This window comes from Chionomys nivalis, chromosome 18 (assembly GCF_950005125.1).
Source record: "Chionomys nivalis chromosome 18, mChiNiv1.1, whole genome shotgun sequence".
Taxonomy (NCBI): Eukaryota; Metazoa; Chordata; class Mammalia; order Rodentia; family Cricetidae; genus Chionomys; species Chionomys nivalis.
Window position 1 is genome coordinate 53,492,949 of NC_080103.1, and position 27,440 is coordinate 53,520,388.

General features: G+C 44.2%; 1 protein-coding gene across 1 annotated transcript in view; it reads left to right on the forward strand.

Annotated features, from left to right (window-relative positions):
- Positions 1–25,112, forward strand: part of Lpar3 (lysophosphatidic acid receptor 3) — a 64,187-nt gene extending 39,075 nt beyond the window's left edge. The window contains exon 3 of the mRNA XM_057793760.1: positions 23,828–25,112. Coding sequence (XP_057649743.1) covers positions 23,828–24,135 — 308 coding nt within the window. The 3' untranslated portion in view covers positions 24,136–25,112. The remainder of the gene's footprint in view (positions 1–23,827) is intronic.
- Positions 25,113–27,440: the final 2,328 nt, after the last annotated feature.

Consider the following 27,440-nt stretch of genomic DNA (forward strand, 5'->3'; position numbering starts at 1 on the left):
TCCTCTCCTCTCCTCTCCTCTCCTCTCCTCTCCTTTCCTTTCCTTTCCTTTGTGTCTCTTCATTTTGTCTGTTTGGAAGGGTCCTTCTTACCTGGGCAGCCAGACTGACTTCACTATCTTCTTACTTCCATCTCACAAATGTTGACATTATAGCTGATAATTTTTGTTGTAATGAGCTATTGTTGTTTTTAAATGTTTTGATTAAGTTAATGAGCAAATCAAACACTATGTGTCATAAGAAATTACTGGATATCTTTGCAGATCTCTTAAGTAAATATTTTTATGATCATGCTTGTGTTTTAAGTGGCATTTAAAATATAGTACACAAAAATGGGGAAAGAAGCTTCAGGAAGTCAATTATGGGCTATGATCTAGAGAAGAAAAATATGGAGCCACATGAAAATGCTGCCATTTTTAAGACCAAGCATTGCCAAAGGAAGTATAGCTGCTTATAACTGAGGGCCTGGATCCCATTCATCTAAAATCTCAAGTGATGACTTAGATATGTCACAGCTATGAGGATGAAGGTCTGCAGAGGGTCGGCTCTGACTAGGTGGAAACCATCCAGTATTTTCTGGAAGCAGGGTCTCTCTTTCAATAACCTTTGCACAAGAGATGCTGCTCCCAGTCAGGGACACGATGTTTAACCACTGCACAAACTCTTGGCACACTGCCAACTCCTTGGGTTGTGTTTTTTTCTTCACAAAAAATTACCCACTTCAATGCATTCTCCTATATGGTCAGCCATTTTTATATAATGCAAGTCTAACCAAGCTACTTTGTAGCTTAAAAGTCCTTTGGATACAATCCAAAGTCCACCACCAGAAGCACAGGCAGGTTTCACGACCTTTCTCCACATTATTGTTTTAATGAGATACCTGCCCTGCTCTGCAGAGTATACACAACTAAGCCCACTCCCCTGACTGAGGGTGCAATTCTTCCCATCCTTAGTAAACTGTTCAGAAAAAAGAAAATGCTTGTAGAGGGAAGGTCTTCCATCCCGAGCACTCTCACAGGTGCAAGGAGACGTCTCCTTTCAGTTTTCGTGTGAGCTGCTCCTTGTTTGTAAGAATGCATAGGAATGCATCCTTCCTGCAAGCTAGTGGTGTGCTTGCTCGAAATGACACTTCTGGCTGCCCCTTTTAGAGTGCAGCTCGACAGGAATCCTTACCAGAGTGATGAATAGCAAGTCTTGGAGTGATGTTATTAGCTCTAGGTCCAGCATGTGTTTAGGGATTGTCGTGTTGTCTCTGCTGTTGCTCTTTCCTGTAGAATGCTGTGAGTGACATACATTCCATTTACAAGTGCCCGTAGATTCTTCTTTGCTGTTAAATGCTGCTAGCCTCAAAGCAAACACTCGCGATCCTCACTGGGTGCCAGGTACCCTTTGAAGCACTCTACAGTTGTTTGTTGATTTTGTTCTTCTCTCAGGTGTGGGTTGTCATCATCCCCACTCTAGGCAGAGAAGGTCACATGCTCAAGGTCACATGGTCAGTCATGGGAAGAGCTGAGATTTGAACTACGCATACCATGAGGTTGTCGTTATTTATTGATTCCACAAATCTTTATTAAGCATCCTATATGAGACCTAGCCTATGGTACAGACAATTGAGAAGGCAAATCACTATAAATTCTGTACCAGCATGGGGTCTTGGGAGCATCTGGAAGATGGTCCCTGCTTTGAGACTCATGCAAGCTTTCCAGACCAGATGATGTTTTCTCGGTTTTTCTGAGTCAGCTTCCTTATTCTACAAAAGGGGAAAATGGCCTTGAAGGACACATGTGAGCATTAAATGCTGGCACACAGTGTAAAGGGTCGTTTTTATGAACCTGAGTGCTGTGAGTTGTGCAATTTGGAGAGGCCCTGGCTTGTGACTCTGTGAAGTACATTGAAAGCAGAAGGATCCTCAGGGACCAAGTCCCCAGAGTGGAAGACAGAAGGCAGGAGGCAGTCACCTGAAGAGGACTTACTCAGAGCAGAGAGGAAGCTGGCTAGTCAGTTGGGTGAGACCGTGAAACCTGCCTGCACTTCTGGCGGTGGACTTTGGATTGTATCCAGAGGACTTTTAAGCTACAAGGTAGCTTGGTTAGACTTGCATTATTTAAAATGGCTGACCATATAGGAGAATGCATTGAAGTGGGTAACACTGAGGCCGGAGGTCATTTGAGAGACTCTTAGGTTAATATATAGAATTGATGGGGTCTGGTATAACCACCCTCAGAGAGATAGATAGATTAAGGATGCAGGACCATTGGTACCTGGTGATTTTTCTCATATAAAGTGGAGTGCTGTATAAAGGATGACACCCAGATGTCTGAACATCTGGGCAGATGGGAGGGTTGTTCACTAAAGCTCAGGACATTTCACCTCACCTGAGTACAGGTGGGAGTCACTGTTCACAGGAGCGTGAGAACACAGGTGGTGGACGGTTCAGGGCAAGAGGTTGAACTGTGAAATCATCCATCATGGACCCAGGTGTCAGTCCCAGCCAAGACAGCTTTATTAGGGTTCATTTGAGATGTTAATCACAGTCGCAAGACTATTGGCACGGGCTGTTGACATTCCTCTGCTTGTCCCCTACTCCCCAGGGCCTGGCTAGTTCCCAGGCTGTTGATCCAGTACTCTTCCTGCCCCAAATCCAAACTAAGACCTCAGTTAGCTTTTCAGATCAAACCCCATTGTATTAGTAGGTGTAGTCCAGCCAACCAAGGAAGCTATTTATTTGCATATGTGTTTTTGCATTTTTGAATGTTTTATTAACAGAGATAATTACACCTAATAATGGCTGTCATTATGAGATTTTCACATGTGCATATAACGTGCCTTGATCATATCAAAGAGGATATTTTACAAGTAGATATCATAGAACTGAATTATTTATGCATGTTCTAAACATTCCCCCAACCAAATAATTTAAAATTATTTTGTTTTATTATGTGCACGGTGTTTTGTCTGCACATATGTCTGTGCACTACTTTTGTATCTGGTGCCCGTGGAGGACAGAAGACCATGCTGATGCCCTGGAACTGGAGTTATAGAGAGTAGTGACCGGGTCTTCTGGAAGAGCAGTCAGTGTTTTAAACCACTGAATCGTTGGTCATTGCATCATTTAAATCCAGATCCAAATTCCATTCTTTTCACCAAATTCCATTCTTTTCCAAACAAGAACATAAGTTTATATGCAAAGGTAGGAATCATATCCCATTTGATAACAGGTGATACAAAGGAAAATAAAGCTAGCTAACAATCTGCACGAGCTCTTCCAGACTTCCCACCGCCTGTCTCTTTACCATTAGTGTCTCGGCGCTCTCTCTCAGGGGCACCAAGGACTCCATCTCATCTGAGATGCAGGCATAGCGTTAAGCACTTTAATTGCCTTAAAAGCGCATCATCTGCCAAAAGCAAAACACTCTTGCAAAAGGTCCATGAAATACCTTTGTTCTGGCAAGAGTAATTACAACTGCTGAGCAGACAGGATGATTCATAACACAACTGCTGTTCAGGAAAAAAGACTGAGGCCCCAGGTCGGAGGAATGGCTCTCTGCTTCTCTATACTCTCAGCTGCCAAGGGCTCCTGCCTGGCACTTCTCTCCGAGGGTTGTAAACTGCTGGTCTCTTAGTATCCGGAGGTCATCTTACACTTGGGCAAGTGTCTACAAGTATCAGCAAGGCCATTTATTTATTCAGTAATTTGATCATTGACTCATGAATAGATATTGATCCAGTTCCCACTCTGTAACAACACAGTGCAAAGAAAAAACCTGGGGATATGAATGTAAATTTTCTCTATATGGCCTCACTTCTTGATATATACCTGATCTAGTTGAGAAAATAGACACGAAAAAGGACAGAAGTAACAACGATAAAACCAAATACCTACGGCATTTTGGAGTCAATACAAAAGGTTTCAAATTGATATATTTCAGCAAGGTCCTTCTGCCTCATAGGTCTCTGACTCTGTTCCAATTCACCTATCTTTAAGTGGCTAAATTTATCTTTAAGAAGACACTATCTTCTTAAAGGCTGGGAAATGGCAAAGCGGGTAGATGTGTTTTACACACACACACACACACACACACACACACACACACACACCGGGAATTCCTCATTGCTACTTTCTGTAACTCAGATGGTTCTGGTTTTTTGAGACATGTTTCATTCTGGACGTCTTTAAAGCCGACCAGTGGCCTCTATAAATTGGGCTTCACATAAGAAGTCAGTCTACCCCTACAACCTCTGAAGCAGGTACACATCCATGTTAGCTGATGCACAGGTTGGTTACTAGATTAAATAATGGTTGGCCCAAGTGGACCTGGGATTTGAACCCAGTGGTCTGTCTGTAGAGGCCAAGCTATTGATGTGTGATGCTACCTTTCCCCTCTATCAACCGTTTCAGCCTATCACAGCACAATAGATCTTTCCTAGAAGAGAAAAAGAGTTCATCACCATCCAGATAGGCTTGACTCAAAACCTCGTGCCAAAGGGAAAGGCTCTCTCTCTGTCTCTCTGTCTCTCTGTCTCTCTCTCTCTGTCTCTCTCTCTCTCTCCCCCCATCCTCCCCCATGTGTCCGCCAGCCCCAGAGAGGAATTTATCTTCTGTTACACAAATGAGGAAGCAGGCTTGGCAAGTCTTACTGGCGTTTGCCTAACCAGCAAAAATGTCTGTATCAGTAAAATAAATTAGTCATTGTGCTCAATAGTAAACACAGGTGTTTAAGCAATCAAAGAAGCGTGTGTTTAAAAAGGAAATTTTAGTGCTCTGCTCCTGAGGGAAAGGGCGCCTACAGAGCAAGAGGAGGGTCTGGTCAAGATGTCCTCACTCTACAGTGTAAGTGAGATCCCACCCCACACTCCCTTTATAACGACAGAGTCGATGTGTTTTCTGTATTCTGGACCAAGATGGGCAACCTCTAATGCATTACAGTTACTTGTTTATATCGGGGAGGGCACTTGGTATGATTTGTGTGGAGGTCAGAGGTCAGCTTGTGGGAGTCAATGATCTTTTCCATCATGTGGATCCCTGGGATCAAGCTCAGGTTGTTGGACTTGGCCACAAGCACCATTAGCTTACGAGCCACCCCAGTAGCCTGGTGAGCACCCACTCACCCAGAGACTTCTTTAAACCTGGGCCTATCTGCCTTTGAATCTGTACTTACATGATTTGGAGGTTTTGCTTCCTTAATTAACAACTTACAAAAATTTTACAGCTGTTTGTATGTTCTATCTTGCTAATCTTATTTATTACTAGCAATCGAAAGCTAGCAAGTCAGTTACTAGTAAAAGTAACTCTTAGAAGGAGGATTCCTTAATCGGGGTGTAGCATAGCATAAGTGTTTTCTTTATTCACAGCTGAATGTAGGGGTGCAGTACAGTCCTGGTGCTTGCTCCAGGGGTCAAAACATGAGCATCATTTAAGGCCAGAGACCAGAAGTTCAAGGTCAGTCTGGGCAGTAAAACAAGATCTCCTCTCAAAAAACCAAAAAACAAGCAAAGAACCAACATGTTTGACTGCCCAAATGTGGGAAAACAGGGCTGTAATAAGAGCCTCTGGTTCTCATGTTTCATATGATAACAACCCTTTACCATGAGAGGGGGAGCCTTGGTATCTTAGGTTCCTGAAATTACAGACGTCATGGTTCTTTTTGCTGTGACCCCTTGTCATTACTATAGTACCATACATGGTCCTGATTGAAGGCGTTTGCAGTGTTTCGATGGTATAAGTTTGATCAACCAGCACAGGAACAAATTATGAATATTCCTCCTTCCCAACATTCCAACAATCTCATTCTTTGTTCTCTTCACAAGCCCCCGAGTATTATCTTCCTCTTCATTTTCCTTCTATCATTACTACTCTGAGTTCCGGTCTTGCTGCCCATTCTGTTCACTTGATGTGTGCCCTTTGTTACCTTGCAACAGTTATTTTTATTCCCAGCTAGAGACAAACCCTTGGAGGCCAGGCCCTGCTCAAATCACCTTGACCTCCTGACATTTACTATAGAGACTCAGGAATCATGTTGGCGGTTGTGGGAAGAGACAAGAGGGGGAAGCACACAGCTTGCTTTCTTGCATCTGTCCCGAGGTCAGGAAGGTTCTGTGGTTGGCTATACAGACTAGAATGTTCCATTAGATACCATAAAGGCTCAACAGTCCAGTAAAGTGCAGCGCTCTTCATATTGAAGCTTGTGCTCTGCTTTCCAGAACAGAGGAATAAGAGCTTAGCCCAGCCCAGTGTTTAGCAGGAACGGTGTCTCTATGGAACTCCATGCCAAGTTAGGTATCACAGTGCCTGTGGCCTTGCTTCTACTCTTGACACAGCCTCAATCTAGCCAATCACGGGGGCGGGGGGGGTGAGATCCGTTTGTGTTCAACTCGAAAAGTAGGTACAGATGTGGGAATGGGGAACATTTGACTCAACCCAGGACAGAATAGGAAAAGCTATGGTGAAAAATACTGAAAAAAAACGCTGTAAAGGACTTGGAGGGTAGCCAGGAGTGGTGACTCACAGCTACGATGCCAAGGTAGAAGGGTCACTGTGAACTCCAGTCCAGCTCTGGCTACAGAATGAGACTCTGTCTCAAAAATAAAACAAAGCAAGCAGAAACAAGAGAGGGTTCCGCAGATAGCAGCAGTGCAGAGAGATGCGTGGGAAGGAGGATTGGGGTCAAAGCTCAGCTTTGCTCTTCCCTTTGGCCCGCCTTTTCTCATGTGTGTGCGTGCATGTGCGTGTGTATATGTATGTGTGCATGTGTGTGTGTATGTATGTGTGCATGCGTGTGTACATGTGTGTGTGTGCAGGATGCATACATCTGTGCATGACTGTGAAGCCAGACAACAACCTCAGGTGCAGGTCATAAGGCACCATTTAAAACCTTGCTTTTTTGAGACTGGGACTCCTAACAGCCTGGAACTGATCAGGTGGGCTAGAGCCACCGGCCAGCCAGTTCCGGAGTTGCCTTCTCTGCCTCCCTGGCACTGGGATTGCACGATGCAGTCCTCTTTTAAAGTAGGTTTTGGGAATTGAACTTGGGTCCCCATGTTTGCGCAGTAATTTCTTTACCCACTGAGTCATATTCTTAACTCTCTTTAACCTGAACATGAGCTGAACTCACCATGTTTTCCCAGGTTCCTGTGGACCCATGCTGCTCATTAGCACCAAATTGCATTTCATACAAACCTTGAGGCCAGAGTTGAAGGCTCCCTTCTTTCCCGTAGAAGGGTTCCCCAGAAGACATGTTCCCAGTTTCATGGAGGCTGAGGTGGTCGTTAGAATTTGGGTTGGCAGCTGAGAATAAAGATCCTGGTTAGTGGAAGGTCCACCCTTCACACGGGGAGCCCTTGAATGTTTGTCAGACCCCTTGACTCTTGGCCTCATTCCTGACTCATCGAATCAAGCGTCACCGCACATCTGGTGCCTGTTGGTGAGTTAAAGAGGCAAAGTCCCTACTTTCATGTTTACTTTCCAAGCTGAGTAATGGCTATTAATCAGTTAATCAACCAACCCATAAAAAATAATTGCAGAGCGCAACAGAAGGAACCCGGTCAGAATAATATTGAAGGGACTGACTAGGGTGGCCGCTGCTTTCTATGGAACAAAGGAGGCCTCTGCAATGGAGGTGACTTTGGGATTAAACTGGGGAAAGCTGTATTGAGTAAAGAACTAATTGGGAAGAGAGGGAGGAGAGGAGGAAGGGAAAGGGAGAAAGAGAGAGAGAGAGAGAGAGAGAGAGAGAGAGAGAGAGAACGCTCTTGTATTTTTCTTGTTTACTTGAATCCTGAGCAATTAACACTAAAGTTGGTTCCTTATAAGGGTTTGATAAGGGTTCAGTAAGGGCTCGATAAATATTTATGAAATGTCGCCTAAGTCCTCAGACAGCAATGTTTTTCCAAGGACTGAACCTGAATAATGGAATTGCGGGGGGCGGGGCAAGGATTGAGAAATGGACCCAAGACCTCAACTCTACCATCACACGTTAGACCTCCAGCCCAAGCAATTGTTTTGTAATTTGCAAGTTACTTAGTTAACTGACATTGCTCTCCCAAATAGAAAATAATCAGAATTCTTAATGAGAGAATAAATAAAATTGATAGCTAAATGCACATGAGAAGTAAAGACCACAGAGGCAGTAGAACCTGTGAGGAGGGGAGGGATGAGGAGATTAAGATAAGGAGCCCACATTTGTGCCTCTAGTGTACAATCAGTTTCAACACCAGTCAATCACTGCTGCTGCATTCTTGGGATGGAACCGGCTGCTCTTACTCTCATTGCTGTGTTGATTGCGAAGTAAACTTTAAATAAAAATCTTTAAAAGGGAAAGACGGTGTCACATTACATTTCCTTGAAGCAAATTCTGGTAAATACTGATTCTAATTGGCTTTGGGGAAATTCAGATATGATCGAAAGTAACAGAGGAAGGTATTCAATACAATTTGAATGGTCCTTTGAATGTTGCCCTTGCCAAGTAAAAACCATAAATGTTTGTCATTTGGACTCTTAGCAACAGAAACATTAAAACACAGAAACAGCAGGATGAGTTATTGGGGACGCTGGTGATTTAAGATTTAGCAGATGACCCTGTGCCTGTGTCTGTATGTCCAGGGGCTCTCGAGCCTCCTTTGACCAAGTGACTTGTCACAGAGAAGAGGGTGACTATGCTTTTCCTCTGTCTTAGAGCCAGTGTCTAGAACTCAGGACAAATTCTGGAGCTGAGCTAAGAAGGAGAGTTGTTTTTGCTTTGTTTTGATTTTAAGTAGTGATAATGACAATGAATTCTTTTTCCCATCTTTCTTGTGAGTCTTTAAATACACATTAGCCCTAACTCCTTATGATGGCCATGTAGCAATGACTTGTTTCCTTAGTGTCTGTCACAACCAATGGATGTACCTGTGGTGGAAAATGGCCTGGAAACAGAAAATGTTTGCCTAAAGTCTTTCAATGTGGCTTGTTCCTGCATCATTCTTCAGTGCGTCGTTGGATTAACTATTTCCTTGCAGCTCTTATATTAGTTAATTTGTTGCTGTAATGAAACACCATGGCCAAAGACAACTAAGGGGGAAAGAGTTTATTTGGGCTTGCAGTTTCAGTGGGAGAATCCACCGCAGTAGGAGAGGTCTGGCAGAACATGGACAGAGTGGTGCTATTTATGCCCAAAGTCTGTCCCAAGGATGTAGTTCCTTCAGCAAAACTCCACATCTTAAAAGTTCCATAGTCTCCCCCAAACACCACCACCAACTGGGGACCAAAACTTGAAATATATGAGCCTATGTGGGGCATCTCATTCAAACCACAACAGAGCCGATGGTCTCCGATTCCTGGGAGAAATGAGAGCATCCACGTTGGAAAGTAATGGATGTGCACTGTGGCAGTAATATAGTGGTCAAGGAAAGACAGATTTGTGATCAGTAGGATCTAGGTACAAGCTAATGTGGGAATGCGTCTACTTAGAAGAATTAAGCTTTGGTTGTCTGGAAGATGGACTTATGGGGGCTCTTACCTTCTGAAAATAGGTAGCTGAAAAGAGCCAGCATCCCCCTAACACATAGCACCCCACCCACTGGCGCTGCCACCTGCCTGATGCCTTTGTTTTCAGATGGGAGCAGCCATCACTGTGCTCTGGGAGCAGAGGGTCAGTGATCATCTGGGACCTTCCTTGGGCCACTGTCCAGGCCGTTTCCCTTTCTACCTGTGTTTTATTTTTTCTCTGCAATAATAGGGATTGAACCTGTAGCCTTGCACGTGGCAGATATCTCCCGCTGAGCTACATTTTTAATATTGTATTTTAAGACAGGGTCTGGCTGGCAAGTTGCCCGGCTTGGCCTTGAATTTGCAATCCTTCTCCCTCAGACTCCCAAACAGCTAGGATTGCACTCCCTGTGCCACAAAGACTGCCGGCCCCAGATACTTCCTCTTTTTTACCCTTGTGACTTATTTTACAACAAATATAAAGAAATTAGAATAGGCCTTATAATAACAGACACCATCACTTACATAATTGATCTGTATTGATCCTACATCAAGGGTTATGTTGTGAGTTTGCCACTCAGTGACTCATGCCCTTGTATTCTCCCCTTCAGTGAAGTAACTGAAGACACAATAGAGAGGCAGCCATGACCTTCTGGTACCTCAGTTTGTGGGGTCAATCTGACTTCATTTATTATGGCAGAAATCCAGGGTATGAAGATGATTTATCTCCAAAGTTGAAACAGAAATAGTTTTAGTGGGTTTATTATTTGAAACAAAGATATGCTTGTGGCAAAAGTTAACACACCAACAAAAAGTACATAAGGAAAAGACTGTTTGGATCATGCTGAGTAGAGATTATATCCATCTGCTAGGAATTTTACATATCTATTTTGAGAGGATTTCTAGCTACACAAATACACAACCATGAAAATTTAATGTGATAATATACGGAGAGTGTGTGACACAGAAAACACTTTGAACATGTTGGCTCTGACTGTCCAGATAAATCTGGGCCTTCTCTTGCTGTGCTGCTTAGATAACCTATAAGCAGAACTAGGAGCAGGCTTTGCCTGCTATAACATGCTCACATGTGCACACACGCACACATGCAGCCACTTACTGCCACTATAAAAGAATGCCACATGGCAGGTAAATTATAAACTATATAAGTTTATATGTTTATATGCTGGGGAAACTAAACATAGTGCCTGTGTCTGGTGACAGCTTCATGCTATGTCATAACATGGCAGAGGAGCAAGCCAGCATCCATGAAACCCGGGCAAGAGAGTGTGATCTTGTCACAAACCTCCTGTCGACATAATGAACCCGTTCCTGGGATAATGGCATTTTTTTGTTTTGTTTTGTTCTGCCATCATGGCCCTCTTAAATGTCCTACTTTATAATACTGCTATCACAGTGACTGAGTCTCAGCATGAATTTAGAGGAGACGGCCAACTGTTAGCATACACGCTCGAGTGTGCAGTTTCTCACATCCCACCTGTTCCTGCACTATCTGGGAGCCGTGCAAGTCTGACAACTCAGGAGAGATCCCTTTTGTGTATCTCTCAGTTTGGGATGCTGGTGCTTATCTGGGGGCCTCACAGCTAGGAGATGGGGAAAGTCCCTTGTTATCTTGAGAGTAAAGTCTTGGCTGAAGCCTAGATTCTGTCCGCTGTGATTTTTGCTCTTGACTCTCCTCGGTTGCCAGTTTCTTCATCTATGCATTACTGGAATTGGACAGAGAGCTCCTTCTGGCTCTTATAGTCAATAATTGTGAGTTTTACTTCCTGACTCCATCTGTCTTTTAAGTAATCGAGAGACAGATATTCTTCATAGCTCCAGATGAGGGAAGTCTTGGGTGTAGTCAGAGATATCTCATGACTCCAGTCAGAACTGATGTCTTGAAGAGGCACTTAGAATGCCGTCAGGTGTTCAGTCCACACTCACTTCATTGACAAGGGACACTTGCTAAGCTCTGGATGCTGCACTAGATATTAGGTGAGAGAGACAAGAAGGCAGAAGAACATCTAGGGAGCGCGTAAGATTAGGCGTGAAATACTACGAGGTAGTTGTCTTAGCTAGCTTTCTGCTGCTGTGTAAAGCACTGTGACCAAATGCAACTTGGGAAGGAAAGGCTTTATTTCACCTTACAGTCTCTCATGAAGGAAATCAAGTCAAGAACTCAAGGTAAGACCCTGGAGGCAGGACCTGAAGCAGAGGCCATAGAAGAGTGCTTCTTACTGGCTTGTGGCATTTCCTGAAATAATACAGTGCATGCCTAGAAAGACTATGTTTGGGTGACATGATGCCCTTATGATGAGTATCTACGTGAAGCCCTGTATATACTCATCATATAGACATCACAGTACCCAAGTAAATGACACTCACAGAAATGTTTTATTAGAGTGGTGACCTCTGGAGCTGTACAATAGGGGAGCCTTGTGCTAGCATGTTCCTTCTCAATAGCTTAAAGAACATTTTGCATACAAACATTTTATATATATATATATACCATTATACTAATATGTATGTAAAATATATACATAACTTAGTACTTCCCAGTGTCTATAACTAAGTCTATAGGTGTAAACTCATAGACTCTCCGTGAGTATCTACTAACTCACCTACCAAGCTAAGATGTGTCATTTCCAATGAAACATTCCTTAGGGAATTTCACCTAGAAGGTAAGTTACTCTTGAGGCCAAAAACATTCTGTGAGCATCCTAAGTTTCCAGGCTTCTTTTTCTTTGCTGATTGAGGTTTATGTTGGGTGATTTTAAGAACTTTTTTTTAGATTAAAAAAAACCCTTGGAAATTAAAGAACTTTATAATTCAGCTAATAAGCACCCTGACCTAAATCAATGTCTAAAAAATGGGTCATAATGAGAGGTTGGATTTGGGTTGAATATGATCAAGGTACATTGACGGATTATGAAATTGTCAAAGAACAAATTAATAATATTTTTTAAAATAAAATTAAATAAAATCTATACCACACACCAGTGAAGGTTTACTGAATAAATTATGATTTATTCAAACAGTGACATAAGCTGTCAAGAGCCATACTAATATGGATATGACACATACCTATAATTTATTACTTTTTAAATAAAAATAAACCATAAAACTTTATGCATAGCATGAATATATTATGCTTAAGTGAATGGATTATTTCATTAAATGATCTCTCCTGAGCTGTTGATCTAACATGGCTCCCAGATAGTGCAGGAACAGGTGGGATGTGAGAAACTGCACACTCGAGCGTGTATACTAACAGTTGGCCGTCTCCTCTAAATTCATGCTGAGACTCAGTCACTGTGATAGCAGTATTATGAAGTAGGACATTTAAGAGGTTGTTGGACCATGAGGGCAGAACGAATGCCAATATCCCAGGAACGGGTTCATTATGTCAACAGGAGGTTTGTGACAAGATCACACTCTCTTGCCTGGGTTTCTGGATGCTCACTTGCTCCTCTGCCATGTTATGACATAGCATGAAGTGGTCACCAGATACAGGCACTATGTTTAGTTTCCCCCACATATAAACTAAATAAACTTCTATAGTTTATAATTTACCTTCCGTGTGGCGTTCTGTTATAGCAGCAGAAAGTGATTGTGTGAAGCCGGGCGGTGGTGGCGCACGCCTTTAATCCCAGCACTCGGGAGGCAAAGGCAGGCGGATCTCTGTGAGTTTGAGGCCAGCCTGGTCTACAAGAGCTAGTTCCGGGACAGGCACCAAAGCTACAGAGAAACCCTGTCTCGAAAAACCAAAAAAAAAAAAAAAAAAAAAAAAAAGTGGTTGTGTGTGTGCGTGTGCACATGTGAGTCAGAGCCAGCATGTTCAAAGTGTTTTCTGTGTCACACACTCTTCACATATTATCATATTAAATTCTCACAAAACCCCCATTGCATCATATAATCTTGCTTATTCTATAGCTAATGGGCTGAGGAATCTTAGCTGATTTGCCTTTAGTCGTAGACAGGATTTCAACTCAGAGCCTGTTGGATTTCGAGCTTTTGTTTTTCTATTATGGAAATGGAAACAGTGTTTCTCTCAAGAACAAATTCCATTAGATTGCTCCAACTGCTAGTAACACTCTGCTACATATCCGGCCTCCTAGGAAGTAACATCATGAGTGATTAGCCCCAGTGGTGCCTCTGTGATACAGGCTTACTTCTCCAGTTTCTGGCTTCTGTACAGGAGTGTGGTTTCCATCCTTTCCCCAGTACCCACTACTTCCTGTTGCTTCCTCCCAGCCCTCAGTGGTACCTTCCTGGGCCAACTTTCTATGCTATTTGAAAATGTCAATCCAGCAAAGATAGACTTTTTCTGTCTCCCCCAGGACCCCATTTTGTACTCAGAGATGTCATAAAATGCTTCATGTCTATAGTTGAAAAGATAGCATTCTGGGTAGAGGATCAGAGGTGGCTTCTGGATCCAAAGGAGGAGCTCCAGTGGGAAGAGCTTTAGATCCTTGGGTGACGAATTGGTGTCTGTCAGCGTTTATATTATACCAAACAGCTCCTTCTCTGCTCATGCTCGCCACTGGCCTTCCTCCTTTCTTCAGACAGGAGACCCTTGAGAGAACAGTTGTTAAGACTGACACAGTGAGGGTCCACACGCAAGCTGCTTGAAGTGGGATCTAGAGGTAGGAGCAGTGTCCACTTGCTGGGTTTATGGTTTCCAGCTCTTGTCCCAAGTTAAAGACTAGAATTAGGTCTGGGCTTTGGCTGCAGCTGGCATGCCTTTGCTGCAGACTGTGTTTTAGAAGTGCTTGGCAGGAAGAATTCCAACTTTCTGAAGTTGGCTACAAATTTAAAACAAGTGTCTGAAAACTATTTGTTCGAGTCAGAAGCTTTGACAGCAGGAACAACAGCATTGGAAGAATATTTGTGGGCAGTTTCATTGTGCAGTGTCTCTTTCAAGCTGTTTAGATTTGCTAAACTATGTATTTTCACTCCTTTTAGACAGCTTTTTTTTCTGTTATTCAACTTTTAAAACCCCATGAGTAAATAAATATGAATTAGACTACGAATACATCTGGAAGCATTATTTTTAAATCATGGAACAAATTATTTAATGTTGTAAGAACATTTCCTAAATATTCTGTCAATATATGACATATATATTATAAAGCTTCAACGCCAAACACCTATTTATTTTTGCATTTTTGCTTTGATTTTCTTTGATTTTTCAAACACGAAGACCGCGTCACCAGAATGCTGTCCACCTCCTGACTTTTCTGTGGGGTTGTAATTTTCTATTTTGGTAAATCAGACAGCCCTGCGGATCCTAGGTTAGTATTATTGCTTGTGCTCTGTGGCTTTCTCCTGGGCTAAAAACAAAGAATGACAGAGTGAACAGATTTAAAATATATCCTCCTGTTTGATGAAATTAGTAGTCCGTGTGCCAGAGCGAGACCAGTCTGGGTGGCTGCTTTTGTCGTTATGGGTGTTTTGTGAGCTACTCTCGTGTCAAAGTTTCATTTTGGTTGCATGTGTGAATTTTTGATAAAAAAAATATGGATACACATCTTACAGGTTGTAGCCCATCAGCAAGAGACACTAAGGCAGGGACCCAGAGCAGGAACTGAAGCAAAGACTGGAGACACTGTTGACCCCATGGCTTGCTCCCCACGGCTTGTTCCCTCAGCTACCTTCTTATACAACGCAGGACACCTGCCCCAAGATTACGCTGCCCACAGTGGCCTTGACTCTTCTATATCAATTAGCAATTTAGAGAATGTCATAAAGACATAGGTCTTTCTCATCTGGGCGGTTCTTCAGTCAAGGTTCCCTCTTCCTAGACGACTCCAGGTTTGTGTCAAGCTGGCAGCTGAAGCTAACTGTGAGAGTCACCTCACCCCCAGAAGTGCTAAACCATCTTGAACACATGGTGAGGGTACACTGCCCCTCTGGATCACCGTCCCTGTCATGACCTTTAATGTACATGTGAGATGCTTTAACTGAATGCTTCCAATAACCTTAAACTGCTGTCACCTCGGTGCTAGACTGGAATATTCCAATACCCGATCCCCTAGACTTTAAAAACTAACCAAGACAGCTTGTGGTTTTTATTCTGAGTATGGCACTCAAACTAGTTTATTTGATTATGAGAAGAAAGTTCATTTATAGTCTAATTATACTGTTAGTGAGTTTCTAAAACAGTTACCAAAAGAACAGAAAACACCATTAAGAGGTGGCAGACACACCTTTAATCCCAACACTTGGGAGACAGAAGCAGGCGGATCTCTGTGAGTTCAAGGCTAGTGTGGTCTACAAAGCTAGTTCCACAGAGAGAAACCCTGTCTCAAAAAAGGAGGAGGAGGAGGATAAAAGGAAAAAACAAACAAAGAAACAAAGAAAAGAAAAAAGAAATAACAGTGTGGCTGGAGAGGTGGCTCAGAGGTTAACAGCTCTGACTGTTCTTCCAGAGGTCCTGAGTCCAATTCCAAGCAACCACATGGTGCCTCACAACCATCTGTAATGAATGAGATTTCGTGCCCTCTTCTGGCGTGCAGGCATACATACAGGCAGAACACTGTATACATAATAAATAAATAAATATATTTTTTTAATTTTAAAAAAGAAGCAATGTGTGTGACTATTACAACTGATCTGTCACTTGGAAATGAAGGGAACTAGACTTCTCTTTCGGATGACATCATCACGAAGACAGTATCTGGCATGCTAGGCACTTGCTCAGTAAATATTTACTAACAGAAGGGCATGTGGCTTCAGTTGCAGCCTACAGCTGATGGCTCCCAAATCAGCATCTCTACCCATCGCTCTCAGACTCATAGCCTTGTTGCCAGCTGCTCTCTACCGTAGAAAAGCCACAGGTAGTCTATGACAGGGCCCCTCTGTCTCCTCTGCTTGGTAAGCACAGACACATGCTTCGAGCTATTCTCCGTTCTTTCTCTGTCTTCACTGCCAATATGATCCAAGTATGCGATGCCTTCAAGTTCTGCCCTCCTTTCTCGCTCTCAAATTAATCTACTTCTGCCCACTTACACCACGGCCTTTTCAGATCCTGGTCAGTGTTTCATGTGGATTTCTGCCAGTCTTCAGAGGCCTTGGCCAGGCTGGCGGTTCTCATTGTCAACCAGGCTAGAGCACTTCCAAGGGAACGGGTTAAACAGGGAGACACCTAGAGCACATCTCATCTCAGTTGGTAGTAACTGGAACAGTAAGTGAGCTCCTCCCCTGGAGCAATCCTGATGCAGGTGGGAGCAGACTTCCCTTCCCACCTATTCCTGTCTGTCTGAGAGTCTGGATAAAGCTTGGCTCTGAAATCTAAGACTTATAGATGTAAGATTCAACAGTATCAGCAAGTACCTTGTAGAGTGGTAGTTTCCAGAATGTGGCCAGTGAGACTGCCGAGGACTTGACGTGAATATGACCAACCACCAGGCAGAAGCAACATGAAGGGGTCCATAGAGAGGGCTCAAGTCCACCACAGTAGGGAGGGTAGTCAGCAGGAGTTGCTTAGCCTGCGTTGTTGAAAGCATGGGGCCAATAAGAAGCAGGGGTGGGAGAGGAAGGAGACAGGCGTATCATCTTCCAAGAATCCATCTCCCAAGTGATCCACTTCCTCCAAATGAGGCCTCGCTTCCCCAGCCTGGCAGAACACTTCCATCAGCATGGGGGGAAAGTGTTCAAAAACATGAAGCTATGGAGGGGGTGAATTCAAACCATAGCAGTATATGATGGGGAAGAAAGACTCGTGGGAGAAAAATAAGAGTGGGTTTGCTGTATGGGGCTCAGTCAACACTCCTCTCTCCCCTGCTTCCTTTAGTCAGAAAAACCTGCCTAAAATTTCTGATGAGAAAGTTCCTTTGAGAGAAATCTTTCTTCACTTTAAAAAGGGGATTTGAAAACCATTGATGCATAGAAGTGGAGTTTTAAGTTTAATTTTCAATTGGGATCTGCAGCAAGAGACAGTATAGCTTCCAAACCCCAGCCCAGCACACACATGCTCCTGTGTGTGACTGACACACATTTTATGAAACAAATACACATTTGCTCCACTTTATATATGATGATGCTTTTTGCTCAGTGTGTTTTTTTCTTCTTCGTGCCAGTTGTGAAACACTAAATTGATCTGATGATCCATTGAGCCACTGAAATCTTTGACCTAGTCTTCCTTATTGGAGTTCCTTTATGAACCATACAAAGAAATGTTTTCTTAATTCTCTCAAAAAGATACATAACTCACACCATGTCGGATGCTCGGGAGACAAGTTATTTCATCACCTAGAATGGACGTCCAAGAGCATCCGAGCTTACTTCTCTGGAGTCATTGGAGAAGGCATCTTGCGTCTGAGCTACGCCAACCCAAACTCCTGAGCAGTGTGCGCGAGCTTGCCTAGATTTCAATTCTCAGGCTCCATCTGACTTCCTTAATCACTCACCTGCTTTAAAACCATCCTGGGCTGTTTGGGATTCCCCAGGTGCCTCGAGCTGTTTCTGACCCTTCTGAAAGTCGTTCTTGGCCCTCAATACCCAGCTCAACAGAGTGTTACTTCCTCTGAGCTCTTCTCTGCGAGGTGCTGGGGTCACTGGGCCTGGTTTCCACTCCTGCCAAGCTCTGAGAAGTAGGGTAGTACGCCATCCACAATGACAGTTGATGGCTCAGCTAGCTAGCACAGTGCCTGGCCCACACAGCTCTTGGTAGCCTCCAGTCTGGTTTATCTGACTTAATCTCCCTTGTTGATGAATGTGGGGGTTCATACTAAGGACTAGAAACATGTCTAAGATAAAGATAAAGCTTGTTTGTTTACAGGACTTATGAAAGGCCTGAGAGACAAGACCTGAGTATTAAAAATCACTGAGAATAATACACCATGCTAAAGAGCCAGCATAGGGAAAAGGGACCTTAAACCCTGGCTTCAATCTCAGCTGTTCTAAACGTCAAAGTTCGTCACCTGAGAGACTAAGGTAGCAATCTTGTATGGCTGTGCTTTAAGTGGCGAGTACATCTAAATCTCTGAATGTTCCGCCTGGCCAAGGGCTCTGGGGGCATGATAGCATGGAATGAAGCAAGCAGGGGCCCAGAGACATGCTAGTATTGCAGTAGAAGGTGCTAGGAGGGCCAAAAGGAAGGACGGATCCCTATGGTGACAGATGGGAGCAGTCCAGTGGAGCAGGAAGCACGTGAATTAAGTTTGGAAAGAAGAGTAGACCTCAGGTTAGGGTGTGAGAGGCATTTCTGGCAACAGAACCGAAGACTGACGGCACCCAGGGAGGAACATGTGTGTCTTGCTACAGACTAGTTTTGAGGCTAGAGTTTATACATTGATTTATACATGTATTCGTGAACATTTTTTTCAAATTTGGGGGGAATATATTAATCTCTAGAGATATATTTTTTCTCATTTTAAGGAAGTTTGTCTTTCCCCTTTTCTGTATTTTTTAATATATTTATGAAGTCTAATTTTGTTATCAGGATCAGATTGTTTGGATCATTTTGGGTCAGTTTAGAGATAGTTTACAAAATGGGCTGTATCTTACACTTACCCAGGGAATCAATTAGTCCTTCACGCTTCCACATCCTCCCAGAGATGCTGATATTAGGTCCATGGGGGACCAGAAGGTAGAGTATTAGAATATTCTCTTGTTGGACTGGAGAGATTGCTTAGTGGGTAAAGTATCTGCTGTACCAGCATGAGATCCCGAGTTTGAGCATCAGAACCCATGTCAAAAAGAGCCTGAATGTAGCGGTATATGATGGAAATCTCCGCAAAGGGTGGATGGAGACAGGCGCCTCTCTGCCACTTGCTGGCCGGCAGGACTAAACCATTTGATGGGTGGCTATCTCAAAAATAAAGTGGAAAGCGTGTAAGACATAGACTCCAAGTTTGTCTTCTAACCTCTGCATAGATGTGAATGTGCACTCACACACGTGGACCTGCACATACACACATACATGCACACAGGAACACATATACACATGCACTTCCTTGTAACTCAGCTGGCTAGCTAACTTGGGGAACCACCAGTTTAGAGAAATCACCTTCATCAGTTTTTAACCAAGATTTTGCATAAGTCCTGAAAATCAAATTTGTCTGAATTTTACAATGAGTTGAATCTAATAATTATAGGGAATTTGGCAATCTCCTACATGAAATAAAGCTCAGCAGAAACTCAGCATGCCTTCCATTTTAACCTAAAAATCTCTCCTCTGTATGCGGCTTAGAAAGATGCAAAGGAAACCCTTGTCCCAGCGAGACTTAAATCCCTCTGTCTACCCCAGGTCTCACATCCACATCTCGGCTCTTTGGAGGCCTCCATTTGTTTTACGTGCCCTTCTGGAGCAGTCGGGACAAGCCCGCACCTGTCTCTTGTATGACCAACACGCAGGTTGGAGAAGACAGCTGACCCATGTCTTCCCTCAGTCTGCTCTTCTCCAAGAAAAGCACTCCTAATTCTCCCCCCCGACACCGTCCCCAGTGAGGCTCCAGTGGACCCATGCCTATTGGTGATTCCTTTGTTAGGTGCAAACTTGATCTTATCAGGGCTTCTTTCAACCCTGGTAGTTAGTTCCCAGCATTATTTGTCGGCACATTGAGTCAAAGAAACACAAAGCACATTCCTTTAAGGTTTTCTTTTCTTCTAGAATTTACAGGTGACTGGGAGGGAGTAACTGGTCTGAACCTCCCAGGATATCTTTCCTCTCCCCACGCTCCACCCCACCTCACTTGGCTCAGAGTCTTGTGTGTCTCATTTTGTCCTTAAGTCGCTATGCAACTAGGGATGAACTTAAACTTCTAATCTTCTACCCCTCCGAGTGCACAGCCACTTGACTTATTTGGTGGCGGTGGATAGGACCCAGGGTGTCATATATGCTAGAGAAGCACTCTACTGGCTGGATCTCAACCCTTTCTCCCATTTTTAAGGGTTAACACAGTTACCTGTACCTATCCACTATTTCCCATATCCTTCTAGAGGTTTCTACATTACGGGTCCCCAGAGCCCAAGCAATTCTTGACATATCATTTAAAATATTTCGAGAGAGTGGCTTCATACCTGACAGCTGGCATATGATAGAAACCTCTAGGAAATGGGCTGTTAGATCAGCATACCTGCATTCAGTCGCACATTCCCGTGAGAACCTGGCCTCCGGGGGCGGAGTCTTACACTATCCCAGTTCCTGCCTAGGACGTGGACCTCAGCATGAAGCACCTGTTCCTTAGGTGCTCAGCCTCCAAGGTTAGGCTGTTCCTTCAAAGAAGATACGCCTTTCATTGCTCGCCGGAAACCACATCAACAGATCAGCGTGGCCAGTTTCTCTTCTCCTCCTATCCCTCTGGTCTCCCTTTGCCTTCTAATCTCTTTTCTCTCTTTCCTTCCTGATGAACCTCAGAAATGGACTTGGAAGCTGTTCCCCAGTCAGATGTGACAGACTGAAAGTGGGGACCTTAGAAGTTCAGGAGCGACTTCCTTTCCTTTAGAAGGAAGACATTTTCTGACCTGGCGTCAAGCATCCAACCTAGCACAGGTTCCCTGGCTTGAAATCCCGGCCTTGCCGTTAGCACCTGGGTGCCTCTGAGCATATCAGCTGGCACTGGGCCTCAGGGCTAAGATGAAAAGTGTGTCAGAGCTTATTTCTAAGAAGTTAACTGAAAATTAAGTGGTTAACTCATCTACAGTTATTAAAGCAGCATCTGACATCTAATTGGGGTACAATAGATGTTATTATTGAATACACTATTTGAAAGAGAGAGAGAGAATTACCACGTTAGAGACACCAACTTAAAGGTTTATTTGTAGTGTTTAGTCACCTGTTGACCAATATAAATCAATGTGCTGAGTGGGGAATAAAGCTTTTAAGATTTAAACACACACACACACGCATACACACACACATTGAAAACTCCCTGTTTTCATACTGAGAGCTTTTCCCCTCCCTCAGTTCCATCACCCCCTCCCATTAGTCTGGAAGCTACATATTTACAAATTTTGCTGTGTGCTTAACAAAGTCTAAATAAGACACTGCTTTTCCTTTCTTCCCGAGAACCTTGGAACATTTCCACTGGGGTTTCTTTGCAATTAGGCGATCTCATACAGAAAAGACTCTTCGCATCAGAGCCAGGAGTCTCTGTGTTTGGTGCCCGGCTTGGTTCAGCTCTGGTGCCTTGACAACCCTGCAGCCTGCTGCAGGAACACCAGCAGGAATAGAGGTCTGCTGCTGTGGAAACTCCAGACCAGACAGCCCTGCAGCCTGCTGCAGGAACACCAGCAGGAATAGAGGTCTGCTGCTGTGGAAACTCCAGACCACTGGAGCTGAAGAGGGCCCCAAAGCTGGTTCACACCGGTGCTTTTCAAAAATTCCACCAACCTCAGCAATGAGAAGTAGCACCCTGGGGTGTAGAGAGATGGCTCAGTATGAAGACTGGATGCTGCTCTTGAGAGGATGTGAGTTCAGTTCCCAGCACCCACGTCAGGCAATTCTCAGTCACCTGACTCCAGCTCCAGAAGGTCTGATGCCACTGGCCTTTGGGCTCCTGCACTCAAGTGCACATACCCACGTAAATACACCTCACTAAAAGTAATAAAAAGTATACCTCTTTTAAAAGCGTAGCTACACGGCTCCATCGGCATTGCACCCACGTGTGATACCTAAAATTTCAGGAAAACCATAATTCCCTTGTCTGTATAACTGCGAGCTATTCCATCCTGTTTTACCCCTATTTTTTAAAAATGGTTAAAACCCATTAAACTGACTGCACACCCACCAAAGGATTTTGGAGATCCAGATGTGTCCTAAAGTCTCTGGTTTACAGCCAAGAAGCCCAGCCTCTCTGCCATGATGTGGATCTCCAGGAGTTGTACAATAAGCGCCCAAGGACCTAGCTATTCTTTCTGACCTCCCATCCAGTTCTTTGCACACATTAGTCAGATAAGAAAAGAACACTTTGTGTGATGGGGAAACAATTGGTTTGGTAATGTATAGTTATAAAACAGAGAGCTGACCTCTTCTGTTATCTCTTATACATCCAATTTGGGTTCAAGCAAAGCCACAGCTCAGAGGCTCTAACGGAGTACTGGGGACCATTTCTCATCAGCTCTGACACTCACGTGTGGCCAGACTTATGTGAACAACGAGGAGAAATCTGCCCGGAGAGTGTCCTAACCCATCGGAGTCACTAGTAGTTGGTAGGCTTGCCTGTTCTGTTTTCCACATTAACTTCCTGCTCCCTGGCACTGTCTGGTGCAGCCCCAAGCATATCATAAGCTTGATGTGAATATTTATTGACTTGTAGGCAGTGCATTATAAGGGCACCCAGAGAAAAGAACTATACCATGATAAGGAGATGGGTCACACCACAGTGAGGAATGCTGTCTGTGGAAGGAGAGGATGCATTGGAAATCAGGTGTCTCCTAAGAGCAATTTATTATGGGCAAGGCGCATAACTTTTCTGCAGCCAATCTCATAGCATGACCCTATGAGTTAATCAAGAAAAACATTTCTCCCACCAGGTTTGGCTCGTAGTAAGCATAAAACGTTAGCTGCTGTCTGTTGCCTGAGGTTATGCTAACTAAACAGTAGACTACTGTACTTCTTTCAACATCACTGAGCTGAGCAGGAAGGTCAGGGTGATCCAGGTACTAACGGATGGTGCTCATGTTCCAGCACGGTCTACAAAGCACATTTCTAGCCATCGCACCACGAGAGAATGGTTTCTTACAAAGGCGCTGGAGATCATGGCAAACGATTCAGTAAATAGCCTACCAATATGTCACCGAGAACAGACGGCTTAGGAAGCCCCAGTGTGTGTGAGTGATGGATGGAGCGTTTGACTTGATCAAAGTCGAAAGATAATGCCCTAGGAGCCGTGGCTGCCCCTCACAAAGCCCATTGTACAGTGTGACTTGGCGTGGGTGGGGTGGGTGGGGTAGCTGTGTGGGGTGCATGAGTCATTCCTAACGTTTTCAAGAAAGTGATTAGGAAATCTGAAGTCCGGAACAGCAGAAAGGGTAGGAATAGGAGTGCTGGATCCCTGCACACAGACGCTAAGAGTGGAGCCTCAGTTTCCCTTCTGTCAAATATGAGCAGCTGCAGCAGCCTTCTGATGTGCTCCGGAAAAACCTCTGGGGCTCACATTTGTAGAGCACTTTGTAATTACTTCCTGAAGGTTAGCTTTTGTTAATAAAGATATAAAAATAAATCTGGGTAAGCAGATGACAGTGAGGTGGAGCCTGAGGGATGGTCAGAGGGCATCCCAGCCATCCAGCGCTAACCCTCTTCTGAAGGCTGTAAGTTCCCTCCGCAGGTGAGGAAACACCGAGGGCTGGGATAGAAACCCTGAAACAGCATCCCCAGGTCTGAGCAGCCCTCACCTCTTCCTGACTTCTCCCCGCAGGTGCCTTCGTGGTGTGCTGGACCCCAGGTCTGGTGGTGCTGCTGCTGGATGGCCTGAACTGCAAGCAGTGCAACGTGCAGCACGTAAAGCGCTGGTTCCTGCTGCTGGCGCTGCTCAACTCGGTCATGAACCCCATCATCTACTCGTACAAGGATGAGGATATGTACAGCACCATGAGGAAGATGATCTGCTGCGCCCCGCAGGACAGCAATGCCGAGAGGCGCCCCTCCCGCATCCCCTCCACCATCCACAGCAGGAGCGACACCGGCAGCCAGTACCTGGAAGACAGCATAGGCCACGGCTCCTAAGCCAAGGAGGTCTCTGCCCGCTTCCTCTGGGGAAAGAGCTGCTAAGGATACGCGCCCGTCTAACAAAGCCCATGCGCAGACAGTGTTGTCTGAGGTCCGAGGTCTGAGGTCTCCATGCTGGGGTTACAAAGTTTTCGTTTTCAAGGAAGATAAGATACTGCGTTTAGTGAAAGTTCACAGGAAAGGGAGACAGAAATATTGGACTCCTGCTTGCTGTCTGTGAACATCTCAAGTCATCCTCCTGTTCCAGGCTCTGCCGCCATCTTGCCACCATTACCTTCATGTTTTCAAAGACGATGAAGGGTCTAGGTCAAAAGAAATAATAAATAGTCATACTTGAGCCTCCTTGTGTAGCTGCTAGACACTAGGTAGCTGTTTCTGCTTGCATTTAAGATGTCTGAAGATGCTTTAGCAGTGGGCTTCGTTTTCCCCAAAGAATCCTTGGCCAGAAACTGGATGTACTGTAGGATTCTGGGAAAAGCCAGTACAGGCTCTGGAGTAAACTTGATTTACAACCAGATGAACTTTCTGAGGAAACACATTTACTGAAAAGAACACTGAAAATATGGAAATATTGACGTTCTTCTGGGGCGTAGAGTCTTTTGTCCTCTAGGTACACGAGGCTATGAGCTCTGCGTGGGTGTACAATTCAGCTGCTTTGTAAAGAGTCAAGTCAGTGATGGTGAGCTGAATTCACAGCCTCCTAGACTTTCCAGTCCGAGCTAGTGGCCTTAGAAAGAACTTTTCTCAACAAGGAGAGAAAAAGTGTTCACTTCTAAATGGGCAACCGTATCACAGAGAAAATGATAGCATTGACAGGCAGGCTGGACCTCTCTGAAACAATGTGGAGTATGAGCATGACTGGAGCCTCAATCTGGGCTATCTGGACACCACTGGTAGGCTTGCTGGACTCAGTGTGCAAGGTAATTGCATAGCTAGTAGTTTGCCCAAATCTGCCAGCGTACTCTATCTTCCTTAGGGACTGAATTTTTTTTTATTATTTTTATTCTTTTTTAATTAAAATTTCCACCTGTCCCCGTTTCCCATTTCCCTCCCCCTCCTCCCAAATATTGCCCCCTCCCCCCACTCCCCTTTCCCCATCTCCACTCCTTTTCTCCTCCCCCCACTCCATTCCCCCTCCCTCTCGATACTGAAGAACAGTACAAATTCCCTGCCCTGCGGGAAGACCAAGGTCCTCCCACTTCTATCTAGGTCCAGGAAGGTGATCGTCCAAACAGGCTAAGCTCCCACAAAGCCAGTTCATGTATTAGGATCGAAACCTAGTGCCATTGTCCTTGGCTTCTCATCAGCCTTCATTGTCCGCCATGTTCAGAGAGTCCAGTTTCAACCCATGCTTATTCAGTCCCAGTCCAGTTGGCCTTGGTGGGCTCACAATAAATCAGTTCCACTGTCACAGTGGGTGGGTGCACCCCTCGTGGTCCTGACTTCCTTGCTCATGTTCTCCCTCCTTCTGCTCCTCATTTGGACCTTAAGAGCTCAGACCGTTGCTCCAAATTGAGTCTCTGTCTCTATCTCGATCCATCGCCAGATATCCCAGACCCAAAAAGAGGAACATGGGATGTACTCACTCATAATTGGTTTCTAGCCATAAATAAAGGACATTGAGCATATAATTTGTGATCCTAGAGAAGCTAAATAAGAAAGTGAACCCAAAGAAAATCGTATAGTCATCCGCCTGGATAGGGGAAGTAGACAAGATTGCCGGGCAAAAACTGGGAACTTGTGGGTGAGGTGGCTTGGGGCTAAGGGGAAATGGGATGAGTAACGTGAGAAGGGGAGGATGGGAGGAGCTTGAGGGATTGGGATGGTTGGGATATAGGAAGGGTGGATACGGGAGCAGCGAAGTATATATCCTAACTAAGGGAGCCATCTTAGGGTTGGCAAGAGACTTGACTCTAGAGGGGCTTGCAGGTGTCCAGGGAGATGTCCCCAGTTGGTACCTTGGGCAACTGAGGAGAGGGAACCTGAAATGATCCTATCCTATACTGATGAATATCTTACATATCACCTTAGGGACTGAATTTTGATGTTTTATTTCTCTCATTTGAAGACCAATGAAAGACAGATCGGTCAAAGACAGAAATAGTGTTCCACACACAAAGGGTACCTACCACCATCTTCTGTGTAAGACATTTAGAGACTATGCCGACTTAAAGAAAGAATAGCTTCAAGGCAGGTACTATAGTATTTATGTAGTTTGTACAAGTTTACATGCTTTCTTTCTCTTTTTCTTTTTTTGCTATTGTGATATAAACATTCATGTGCACAAACTACTTGTAATAAAAGAATTTAAGAAGTCATGCTTTGAGATATAATGGCCTAAAATATAAAGCATTATAATTTGAAGGCTTAGAGGTTTTTATGCTTGCTGCAGTAGGTGGATGTACCCAAAGCTTATGTTAAAGCTACCTATAAAATAAAAATTTAAAAGGACCTGCTCCCCCTTGACAATGCCCATTATTGCTTTTTGTATTCTCTAAGCAAAAATACGGCTGTGGTGACCGTGCCTCGCATTTCTACTGCAGAAGAAAAATCGAATTTGCTGTGAAGTGCGTGCTGTCAGTGTTTTCTGTAAGCATTTGGAATCCACAGCTGGCCAGAGGGTGGAGAACTGAAATTGAATTCCAGTCTCCAGATAGCTACTAAGGGATCTTTAAAGGTTCTGTGCGGCGGCAGGAACCATTTTTAGCGCCCTGCATCCAAACATCATATTCAGAATGGTGTCTGGAGGGGATCCAAGCTGTGGAAACACGGTGCGGAAATAGATAGCTTGTGTTTATGTTCACACACATCTCGAGAATGGCACAGGAATAGGGAATTCGTGTATATTTGGAAATGGTGATTGGAGAGGTTACAGAGTTCACCGAGACCGCTGAGAAAATCCAGCCTTTAGTGTGTGAGGGAATAAATGCAAAGGAAGAAAGAACACTCCCCTGGCAATTCTAAGACCCTGAGTCTGCACGTCTTATCCGCATTCATTGCAGCGGCCATACTGAACATCTTATCCAGACATTGTCAGATCCACGTTTAAATCTAAGCATCGTGGTTTTTTACAAAGTTTCAATTTTATGCAGCTACACATGTTTTTCTGTATCAGCAACTTCAAATTTGTACAATTCAACTTCCATAAAATTCACCTATGCTTTATTTGCTGCTTAGATTAGAGCTTGTGCACTATACAATAAGATACACTGAATAAAAAGGGGAGGGCTGAGTACCATAGCCCATGCTGAGTCTTTGTATACGTTAAGAAAAAAGAGTCTGCTACTTCCTGTAGTCACTTT